At 43.7% G+C, this 12,073-nt stretch overlaps 1 protein-coding gene and 1 long non-coding RNA gene across 5 annotated transcripts in view; one reads left to right on the forward strand and one right to left on the reverse strand.

Moving 5' to 3' along the window:
- LOC149124442 (uncharacterized) overlaps nucleotides 1–12,073 on the reverse strand; it is a 133,825-nt gene that overhangs the window by 97,532 nt on the left and 24,220 nt on the right. For 2 of the 4 annotated variants that reach the window (XR_016214421.1, XR_016214420.1), the window contains 2 exons: nucleotides 8,016–8,094; nucleotides 7,190–7,505 (listed from right to left, as the gene is read on the reverse strand). The exons of 1 other annotated variant lie outside the window; for it this stretch is intronic. This is a non-coding gene — a long non-coding RNA (uncharacterized LOC149124442). Of the gene's footprint in view, nucleotides 1–7,189; nucleotides 7,506–8,015; nucleotides 8,095–12,073 lie in introns of those variants that run through there. One more of the 4 variants, XR_016214422.1, reaches the window with a different exon arrangement.
- Nucleotides 9,163–10,149, forward strand: ORYCUNV1R1507 (vomeronasal 1 receptor oryCunV1R1507). The gene is given in 1 exon segment (NM_001167196.1): nucleotides 9,163–10,149. A coding segment is annotated over 1 exon segment (987 nt).

Raw genomic sequence — 12,073 nt, forward strand, 5'->3', positions numbered from 1 at the left:
CACACACACACACACACACACACACACATACACTAAAAGACTCCACTAGGAGACTACTGGACATCAGTGAAGATTTTGGTAAAATTGCAAGATATAAAATCAACACACAAAAAACAACAGTCTGTATACACAGACAATGCCATGGCTGAGAAAGAACTTATAAAATCAATCCCATTCACAATAGCTACAAAAAAAGTAAATACCTTGGAATAAATTCAACCAAGGAGGTCAAGAAATCCACAAGAATTACAAAACTCTAAAGGAGGAAATACAAGAAGAATTTTAAAAATGGTAAAAACTTCCATGTTCCTGTATCAGAAGAATCAAGATCATGAAAATGTCCATTCTTCAGAAAATGATTTACAGATTCAATGCAATAACAAGAAAAATACCAAACACATTCTTCTCAAATCTAGAAAAAAATGATGCTGAAATTCATTTGGAAACACAAGAGGCCTCAGAGACTTAAGCAATCTTATACACAAAAACAAAGCTGCAGGTAAAACAATACCAGACTTCAAGGTGGCTCACTAGACTAATCCTCCAGCTGCAGTGCCAGCACCTAGAGTTCTAGTCCCGGTTGCTCCTCTTCCTGCCCAGCTCTCTGCTGTGGCCTGGGAGTGCAGTGGAGGTTGGTCCAGGTCCTTGGGTCCTGCACCCACATGGGAGACCAGGAGGAAGCACCTGGCTCCTGGCTTCAGAACAGCGCAGTGCAACAGGCGCATAACACTGCCTGTAGCGGCAACTTGGGGGATGAACCAATGGAAAAAGGAAGACCTTTCTCTCTGTCTCTCTCTCTAACTGTCTAACTCTGCCTGTCGAAAAAAAAACAATACCAGACTTCAAGACATACTACAAAAAGTTATAATCAAAACATCCTGGTATTGGTAGAAAAACAGATGGATAGACAAATGGAACAGAATAGAAACGCCAGGAATCTAGCTAATGAACTACAGCCAACTTATATTCCACCAAGGAGCTAAAACCATTCCCTGGAGCAAGGACAGTCTATTCAATAAATGGTGCTGGGAAAACTGGATTTCCACATGCAGAAATATGAAGTAAGACCCCTACCTTACACCTTACACAAAAATCCATTCAACATGGATTAAAGATCTAAGTCTACAACCAAATTCCATCAAGTTACTAGAGAGCATTTGGGAAACCCTGCAAGATATCAGTTTAGGCACAGAGTTCCTGGAAAAGAACCCTCAGGCACAGGCAATAAAAACCAAGATGAACAAGTGGGATTACATCCAATTGAGAAGCTTCTGTACAGCAAAAGAAACAGTCAGGAAAGTAAAGAGGCAACCAACAGAATGGGAGAAATCACTTGCAAACCATGTAACTGATAAAGAATTAATAAACAGAACATATAAAGTGATACAAAAAAACTCTACAATACCAAACAACCCAGTCAAGAAGTGGGCAAAAAACTTAAATAGACATTTCTCAAAAAAAGAAATCCAAATGGCCTACAGACACATGACAGAAAGCTCAGGACCACTAGCCATCAGGGAGATGCAAATCAAAACCACAATGAGGTTTCACCTCACCCCAGTTAGAATGGCTTTCATACAGAAATCAACAAACAACAAATGCTGGTGAAGCTCTTGGGTAAAGGGTACCCTAATCCACTGTTGGTGAGAATGCAAACTGATAAAGCTACTATGTAAGACGGTTTGGAGATACCTCAGAAATCTGAATATAGCCCAACCATCAGACCCAGTCATCCCACTCCTCAGAATTTACCCAAAGGAAATGAAATTAGCAAATAAAAGTGTCATCTGCACCTCCATGTTTATTGCAGCTCAATTCACAATAGCCAAGACATGGACTCAACCTAAATGCCCATCAAGAGATGACTGGCAAAAGAAAATATAGGATATGTACTCTATGGAATACTACACAGCAGTTTAAAAAACTAAATGCGATCATTTACAGCTAAATGGATGAATCTGGAAAATATCATACTTAGTGAAATAAGCCAGTCCCAAAGGGACAAATACCATATGTTCTCCCTGATCTGCGACAAGTAACAGAGCACCTAAAAGGAAACCTGTAAAAGTGAAACTGACACTATGAGAAGCAATTACTTGAATAGTTCTTGTGTTGACTATGAGGAACAGTTTATTATTTCATTTTATTTAATGTTTTATTCTTTTTTTCTCTACTTAATATCATTGGTTTAACTCCTTATTTAACATAGAATTGATATAGATGTATTAAATCAACTGAAAATAGATTCCAGTTAAAAATAAGAGTGGGTATCAGAGAGGGAGGAGCTGTACAGATCAGCACACATTCCTAGACTTCCCAGAAGAGTGAAGCTAAAAACTTTCCATGGGACCTCAAATCCTAATAGGGGTGGCACTAATCCCATCTTGTGTGATAAAGTGATCATATAAAGTATGGAATTAATCATATAGCTAGACCAAAAAGTCAAAGGGATCACATAAATAAGAACAAGTGCCTGGTAATAACAATAGAATTACAAAGGAAAGAAAGTTCTAACATGGGAAGCAGTCCACACAGCAGACTCACAGAATGAGAAACTCCCTAAACAGCACTCTGACCTCAGAATCAGCCCCTAAGGCCTGACTGAAAACACCATGAGAGAATTTCAGGCATGGAAAGCCAATATATAGTGGAAAAAATGGTTCTGCAAAGGATCTCTGTGAGGGAGACCCCAGTGGAAAGAAGGGGTCATCAAAGAAGGATGTACTTTTCTCTGAAGGGAAGAGAGAACTCCCACTTTGTATATGGCCCAGTCTAAAAACCAACAGAGTCTGTGAAATCAAAAGGCTCCCATAGCCATGGAAACTCATGTCAAGAGCCTCGGGTTATCACTGACATCATAAATAAGAGTGTCAGTTGTTAAATCATCAATAGGAGTCACTGTGCACTTGCTCCCCTTGTAGGACCTCTGTCCTTAATGAGTTGTACTATGAGAATTAACTGTAAAACTTGTTTTCAAACAGTACTTTATACTTTGTGTGTCTGTGTGGGTGCAAAGAGTTGAAATTTCTTCTTAGTGTAGAGTAGGTATTCTGTATATAAAGTCAATTAAAATCAATCTAAATGGAAAATGCAATGGGAGTGGGAGGTTGGAGATGGGAGGTGGGAGGTGGGATGGGAATGGGGATGGGAGAGAGGGAATGGGGGGAATAAACACTATATCCCTAGAAGCTGTACTTATGAAAACTTGTATTCATTCACTAAAAACCTTCAAAAAAGCAAATAAAAAGCACCACTGTAACTCAGTATCTTATGTTTTAGAACAACAATGGCACTTGTTCTCTGCTTGAATAAGGACTTGCAGCTTTTCATTTTGCTCAAGCACCACAAATGATGTAATCCCTGCTAATACTATGGAAAAGAAACCTGCTTGTTGGAGAAATAGCTGACTCGGACTAACAAGGTAAACAAAACAGGAGCCTGGACGTCTTACAGTAGAAAGAAAGAGATCTCAAAACAAAAAATACAGATGTGTGACAGTGGCCCAGAAACTCAGCTGAAAGACTTCGCGACAGCCAAAGCAGTAACTATGGGACCATAAACGTGAATGATGTAGTAAGGTGAATATATGAGCACATACTGATGTTACAAGAAAAAAAAAAAAACTACACACAAATAAGTTAGGGAGAAGGAAAAGTCAAACAGAAGGATTCAAAATAATGAGTGCAGTTAGAGCCCCTGCCAGAGGGGGTGCATAACACACTCCTGCTTGAGGGTGGGCTCTGCCGGAGTCTTGCTACCAAAGGAGAGAACACAAGGGAGAAGGAGGAGCTGCATTCATAGAAGCTTTCTGCTCTGGCGTCCTGAACCCTGCAGGCCACCATGTCCAAATTTCAGACATTGAACTGTGACGTCTTTAGTTCTTGTACTTTCATTTGGTTCCCAAGGCGTTTACATTTTTATGAAAATAATCTATTTTACCTTTACTAAATATGCATTTAAAATTAGAGCCATAGATTAAACTTTGAGCATAGAGCCTGAGATACTGGAATTACAGGGCCAGTAACAGCCAGGATCGAGGTGCTCTGTGTGAGGGCGGCCCTGGAGGAGAAGGAGCCCATCACACACTGTGGGCAAGGGACCTCGATGCAGTGGGCAGAGACTAAGCTGCTCTCAGGATCACAAGGAGAGAACTCGATGTCATCTACAGGGTGGGTCCCATCTGACCCTCACATTGTGGTGTCAGGGACTCAGAAGAAGTTCTGAGCTCAGCTCTCCCCAGACTCCTCTAGTGCAGGAGGGAATAAAGGACAGTGAGGACACAGGTGATATTTTCCACTGGGGACTCCATGTTCTGAGCTCCCCACCGGGATCCATCAGCTCTGGGCAGATGCGAAAATGACAGCCTGCAGAGAGATGAGCTCAGACGTCCTTCCCTTAAAACTGCAGGTTCCCCTCAGGTGCACAGAGTCCCCTGCACACGTCTGCCTGGTGAGTGGCTCTTTACTCCACACGTGGGAGCCAGGGGTGGTGGGGCCTTCATACAGCAACTGGCAGGGAATGGGCCATGGTGAGGGGTGTAGGAGCTTCAGAGGGGCCATCAGCACCACCCGCCTGCTCAGCTAGACGAGGGTCCCTGTGTTTCTCAGTATATTCAGTTCTTTAAAGCGAGGAACCTAAAGTTAGATAATTCACAGAAAATAATTAGCTTTAGATTTCTATATACTTTTGTTACTAAGAGGTCTTTTAGGGTGCTGTACAACAATTCAACTACATATTACTTTGTATTGTGAATTTAAACAAAGTGTTACTTAGGCAGAAACTGGTGAGCAGGAAACAACAAAGTGTCAATGAGTCTTTTATTTAGTATAACCCATTGTGCCTTTCTCAGCTCATATATCAAGCAGGACTGTTACTAAATAGGTGTTTGCTGTAGTTTGTGATGATTAAAAAAGAACATGTGTATGCTGAGGAGGAAATGGTTTAACCTCACATCCTTGCAGAAATACATCAGTATTTGTCAGGAACATTTTCCCAGTGGAAACTTCAGGATTCTTGTGTGGAGAATGACACCCTGAGCCTGCACTCTCCCAGTGTGAGGACAGTGACAATGCATCGCAGTTCCAGAAAATAGTAAAAGCAGGGGAAGGTGATGGAAGCTTCCACCTCTCAGCTCTGAACACTCAGGAATGCAGTATCATAGAGCTGCAGAGGGAGGGGTCTGCGTCCATCAGTCGCTCTCTGCAGTCTCCTTTCTCAGTGCCCCCTCCCAACTCTCAGCCATGGACAAGACAAACTCAGATGCACAGCGAGTGCAGATGAAGGAGAGCCACTGCTTTCCAGGCAGAGCCCTCAGGGCTCCCATTCTGTCCTGGGTGCTGCAGGCAGCAGGGCGGCCCCAGGGCTTGGGTTCTGGTAAGGACGGAACAGCACCTGGGCTGAGCTCTCGGGGTCCTGTCTCTCTACCTTCAAACCCTTTCCCTTCTCCTGATTTCTCTCAAGATTGACTGAAAAATATAGACGCTGTAAATATTCTCCCTGTACCTGTCAGTGCTGAGCTGTGCTACAAAAGGCTCCCAGCTGCAAAAACAATGGCTAATTCTCACCTCCAATTATTTCAAAAGAGCTGCCTTTCATTTGCCCAAAATTCTCTAGGTGCTTCTTCCTCACATCCCTGGCTCCTGTATGCACAGCCTCTCTGCACACAGCACCGAGCTCTGCGTGGAGATGATGTCACCTTCCTGGCTGTGACAGCCACTTCCCCCAGGGTGGCTCAGAGTGTCCCAGCTGGAACTCCTCTGTGAGGTGAGCAGCTTGTGTCATTTCCCAATCCCTAACCCACATGCACGGTGCATGACCATCTGAGTTCCCAGTCCCCTGTCGTCCAATTTCACTGTGACACACAGAAGGTGCCACAGTGAGGACACAGTGTCACGATGGTGGAGCTGAGCTCTGTGGGAATGATGACTGCTGTGTGCCGGCTCACGCACGTGCAGTTGGGCAGGTACTGGTCACTTTGCTTTTCCCGCTTGTTCCCCAGTGTATCTCAGGAGCTCCACATGGTTCTCCCTGTGATTTATGTCACTTGTCACTGAAGTCATGACTCTCTCAGGGCCTCCTGTCTTCTCCAGTGTGGAAAATGCAATTTTATGTGTGGATATGTTATGCAAGCCAGGCTCTGTCTCCACACCAACATCCCAGGAGCCGTGTGTGGGGAGGGTCTCCTAGATTACCCTGCTGATGGCAGAGAGCTCCTGTCCTGTGCCCTCATCTCCTACACCACACTGTGCTGTTCACCTGTGCATGTGATGAGGCACGGCTGGGAGAGGACTCGCTAAGAGTATGGGGTGGGGGCATTTTTTTTTATTTGAAGGATTCTTATCCACAGAATGATGCATCAGGGCTGAAATGACTCCATACCCTGTGTGATCTTTATATACAACTGTGCCACCTGTATTTAATGTATGTTTCACTGCTAGAGGGTGTGTGGTCCATTATGTGGACACCGTTGGTGAGAAGTGTTTTCCATGTCTGTCCTGGCCCTACATGGAGCAAAGCACAGTTGCCACTTGTGATGCCATCAACTGTGTCACTGTCCTTGCCCCACACCCTGGAGAAGGAGAGTCACATTCTCTGGTCCTTGTGTGGATTTTCACCATAGGGAGAGGAAGGTTTCTGTGGTCTTAGAAAATGATCCAGTGTAGCTCTAATTTCCTAAACAATATTTTGCATGACTGGGATGTGTAAACTACTGGTTCTAAAACACTGACATTGGTGGCACTGCTCTGTCTTAAGCAAACTGGAATTAGAGTCAAACACCCTTGATTCCCAGATGTTTAGAGCTAGCTACCCAGTGAGTTTTATCTCACTATGTGTGCAAGTCTTAAAGCCCTAATTAAACTGAATTAAATAAAAGCTGTATTTCACAGAAAGGTAATTTCAGAACTAATATAAAGTGATATTTATGAATTGCCAATGTACTTCTACTTAAAAGTATTCTTTTCAAATATTATCAGTTTATAGTTTGCTCATAAGGGATAAATCTACAGTACTAGACATGTGCCACCTGTAATGACCCAGAAGAGAAGAATTTTGTTTAGTGCAATTTGCTAGGGATCATATATGATCTATAATGCTAGGAAACACACATACCTTTGTTTAATGTTTCTTCTTCCTCGCTCATCACTGTCCCTTTCAAAGAAATGCAATAAATCTTTTAGATTTATCCATTTATTAGAAAGCGTTTGAGAGCTCCAGGTGGGCGGGGGGTGGACAGACACAGAGAGCTATCTGCCATCCTTTGGTTCACTCCCCATATGCCAACGATGGCCAGTGCTGGGCCAGGTCACAAGAGAGCTTTCTCCAGGTCCCCCATGCGCATAGCAGAGGTCTAAGCACATGGACCATCCTTTGTTGCTTTCCTCAGGCCATCAGTAGGGGGGTTGAATCAGAAGTGGATCAACCAAAACGCAAACCATCATCCACATGGTTGCTGGCATCACAGGCAGTGGTCTCACCCTTTGTACCCACAACGCTGGCACCTAAAGCTTTAAAACATACATGGGGAATGCTATTTGCTTAAATTTTATAAATATAAAGAGTACAGATTTCAAGTATTTCATAGATACAGTATAAAAGGATAACCATACTTCCCTCCCTCTCTCCATTAACCCCCCTCCTTTTTTCTTTTTTCCCATTAATTTTTGCAAAAATGTACTTTCAATTTACTTTATAATCACAGGCTTAACACACCACAAACCATATGTTGAACATAGTATTGTGCTTGTAAAAATACCCACATAGTTCATTGCTAAGTACTTGTCCATTGCATTAGCAAGACTTTCTAAATGTATTAAAAATATTTTTCCAACTGTGAAAAAAAAAATGAGAAGGTCTTTCTAAGAGTTGATAACTGGAATCCACTCAGTGCTTTGACAAGATAATAACAATTAGTTAAGAAATGTTGCTATCTTGGGAATTCAGAGAAAAGGATTAAAACTACATCAGAGACCTCTAACCAAATATTGTGAAAATATTCTGCTATTCTTGTATTTTACCTTCATTTTTCTAGGCAGAGGCAGAGTTGATCAATCAGTAAAGAACTGCATGAAGCCCCCTAGATCAAATTTTGAGGACCTGCATAAGAAGAAATGTTTCTAAGATAAACAACCCCAGGTCCACTTCCACGTTTGGTATGTATACTTTATCTTTTTCACACATGTTAGCACAATGATCCAGGTCACATCTAAAATTGAGAATACTGGGTGGACGACATGAGCAGATCTCAGCCTCACAGATGCCTGAAGGTCACACTTGTAGGGAAGGCAGCCCGGGGACATAAATCCCAGCAGGCAGACGCCAGAGTTCACTCTGAAGGACATGTGCTCCATGGATGCATTATAGGAATACACGCTATGGCAATAAATACAAAAAAGTATCACTGATATAAACTAGCTTTGTGAAGTTCTAAGTTATGAGACCCTGTGTGTGTGTGTCATTTTTTACACAATCTATGTCATTCCATTCCAAAAAATGTGCTAGAACTCTACTTTGTTCCTGATACTTTATCAAGATGATACAGATCAAGCCAAGTAAGACATTGCTTGTGCCCCTGAAAAAGCTCAGAGTGAAGCTATAATAAGGATGCTTACATGATACAGGGCATTTTTTAAAAGTGATTGTGTTTATATGAGAGTCAGAGTGCTGGGGTAGGGAAGAAAGCATGTACTCCCCCATTCGCTAGTCCACACTGGCCTGGAGCAAGCCAGGACATGTCGAGGAATCAGGGGCTCAATCTGTGTCTCCAACATGGGTGGAAGTGACCCAGCCATGTGAGCCATCGCTTACCACCTCCTAGGGAGCACATTTCTAGGAAGGAGGAATACAGAGAGAGCTCAATCCTAGGCACTGTGATATAGGGTGAAGCCATCCCAAGTATTGCCTTAACAGCTGCTCCAAACACATGGCCCTATGGTAATATTTCATGAAGAGCACAGCTTATGGACTTTGGAGCCCAGAGATGACAAACATCATCCAACCGTAATAAAGCAGAGGTGTCCTGGGGCAGGGCTGTGGCTGTGAGGTAGACTTCAGTGTCACAGAGGTTGAATGGGGTTGATCTCCGTATTTTGAATGACAAGAGTGTTGGAGGAAACAATGTGCTAATGAATTTGATGAAAAATTTGTTTTCTCCTCAGACCCAACATGTATACTTCTTCCACCTATAATATATATAAAAATTATGAAATTTACGAAAGCAATGAGATGAAATTCATTTTATACACTGAAATTTCCATTGGGATCTCGGCCAATGCCTTCCTTCTTCTCTTCCATGTCCTCAATTACTTTCTCCAGCACAGACCCAAGCCGATCGACATGACAGTTGGTCTCTTGGCCCTCATCCACTTAGTGATGCTGATGATTGTGGTGAGCCAGGCTATGGACATGTTTGGATCTCAGCGTTCCTGGGATGACGTCACATGTAAAGCAGTCTTCTTCTCCTACCGGGTGCTGCGGGCCCTCTCCCTGTACACATCCTGCCTGCTCTGTGTCCTCCAGGCCATCACCCTCAGCCCCAGGAACTCTTCTTTGGCAAACTTCAAGCAGGCATTTTCACAACGCATCCTGTGCTCCCTTTTTGTCCTATGCATGTTCTCTATGTTCATCAGCAGTCACACCATAATCAGCATCGTTGGCACTCCCAATGGGACCTCACACAGTGTAATGTATGTCACTAAATCCTGCTCTGTTTGGGCTATGAGCTATTTCCTAATGCAAACATTTTCCATATTGGCAATCATGAGAGAAGTCGTTCAAATAGGGATCATGGCCCTCTCCAGTGGATACATGGTGATCCTGCTGTACAGGCACAGGAGAAAGTCCCAGCACCTGCGTGACACCAGCCTTTCTCCAAGAGCCTCCCCTGAGCAAAGGGCCACCCAGACCATTCTGGTGCTCATGAGTTTTTTCATGGTCATAAGCATTTTGGACTGCATTTTCTCTGCCTCAAGACTCATGTTCAATGATGACCCAATTCTTTACTGTATGCATATTATTGTGTCCAGCAACTATGCTACAGTCAGTCCTTGTGTGTTTCTCTGTAATGAAAAGCGTATAATTACCTTCGTGAAATCCATTAGGGGGAGAACGATAGATGTTAAGTTATTCAATGTAAGGCAGTTCTCTAAATGAGCTATTGCACTGGTTGTCACATTTTTATTACAGTAGCCAGTATATGTTGTCTGGGTAAAGTATTATATGGATTTATGATATATCCTTGGATTTATTTACTCTCATGCATACATGGCAAAATCATAATGCATAATGGAACAGTGCACTGGTATGAGCTGATACAAATGTGCTTTATGTGTGAGTGGCTCCTCAAGATGGAAGTGTGAGATAGATCCCATTTGCCACTGCCTCGTGTGATCCAGAAAGTACTGATTCATGAGATCAAAGCACTTTCTAACAAATCCACAGTGATCTGCACATTGCCTACCTATGTATGCAATCAGCTTTTACCTTAAATTTCCTATGATGCAGCTACTCTACTCCTACAAATGCCAAAAAGTACTGAATACATGAACTCACACAGTGATTTCCACACCGAAACCCATAACAGCATTATTACAACAGTCAAAAAGTAGAAGCAACCCAATGCGGTGGAATAAGAAGGTCATGCCAAGGTGGCCGCTGGCAAGTGAGTGTCAGTTACTCAGGAATGGCTTTGAAACCCACCTGGCAACAGAGCCTGCTTGGCAACAGGCTGTGATTGGATGGATTTGAAACCCACCTGGCAAATGGAGCCTCCCTGGCAACAGGCTGTGATTGGATGGCTTTGGAAACTGCCTGGCAACAGGCTATGTTTGGTTGAGGCATAGACCGTCCCTTGACCGGATTGGCTGGTCTTGGTTATATAAGATGTTGTACCAACTGAAATAAACAAGTCTGTGGGCTGCTTTCCTTAAGCCTGCTTTCACCCGACTCCTGGGATCTGTGTGGTGACTCTGTGCCTCTTGCCCCCACCACGCTCCTCCTCTCAGAATTGAATCCACTGCAACATTGTTTAGAAATCAACTGCAACATCTGGTGCCCCAACGTGACTGAGAAAGAGACAGCGTGTGGGACTTGACAAGGTCCCCCCTGGAATTCAGCAAAAAGGCCCCTCGGTGTTTTGTGTGCTGTTTGGTTCTGTGAGGGTGAGCACAGAACCCCTTCGTACACCCCTTTCCTTGTCCTTGTCCTCGGTCTACATGACCCCAGGTTAGGCACACACTGCCCAGAAGCGTGCGTCGCTTCTCGGCTCCTCCTTTTACTTTTGGTTTGCCCGGCGAATTCACATAAGGGACTGATCATCCCAGAATTTGGAACCAAGTCATCTTCCCTCACTCGAGAGAGGTGACCCTCCAGAGACACCGTGTGGGCATACGGCCTTGACCTAATGAGTCAAGGAAGTCCCCCACTAAGCACAGGACATAATTACAATCTGATACACCACTATGTGTTCGTCTAACATAGGGAAACTTCCTGCAAAATGCCATCAACAGCTGAGGTACTAGGAATTTGCTTTGTTATGGCAGCAGTGCTGTGCATGTCTTTCCTTTAGCTAAAGTTGGTGTGCTGTGCCACTCTTAAGTGCTCAGACATGGGAGATACCCCCTCTCAGAAGCGCACACCGATTACCAAACATAGTGAATCTGTGAGTGATAAGAGCCTGTCACTCCAGGCATCTGTCTCACAGACAACAGTTGATGAGTTAGGGAGAGAGAGCTCCCACAGTGAAAATGACAATGTAGCATACAAGGTAGCAAACAAGGTAGCAATGCCTAGTCAGCCACCCGCCACATACCCATGGGATGAACTTAGAGGACCTCTAGACGGTAACTCATGCGAGGTCATCCCATCTGCACCCAATGAGGATCCCCACATTTGTAGCAGTACTCAGATACCCCAAGCTCTCTGGGCAGCCACTAGACCCCGTCCCACCTGCACATTTGCTGTTATTGTAGGAGAGGATGCAGAATTCAGGCCCTGGATTCCAACACCCATAAATGACCTTCCTATGCTAAAAAAGGCTTCTCAAGAGTCAGGTTCTGACTCTCCCTACTTTGAACAA

The sequence above is a fragment of the Oryctolagus cuniculus genome, chromosome 10 (genome assembly GCF_051225735.1).
Source record: "Oryctolagus cuniculus isolate XC-2025 breed Fujian yellow rabbit chromosome 10, ASM5122573v1, whole genome shotgun sequence".
Classification (NCBI taxonomy): Eukaryota; Metazoa; Chordata; class Mammalia; order Lagomorpha; family Leporidae; genus Oryctolagus; species Oryctolagus cuniculus.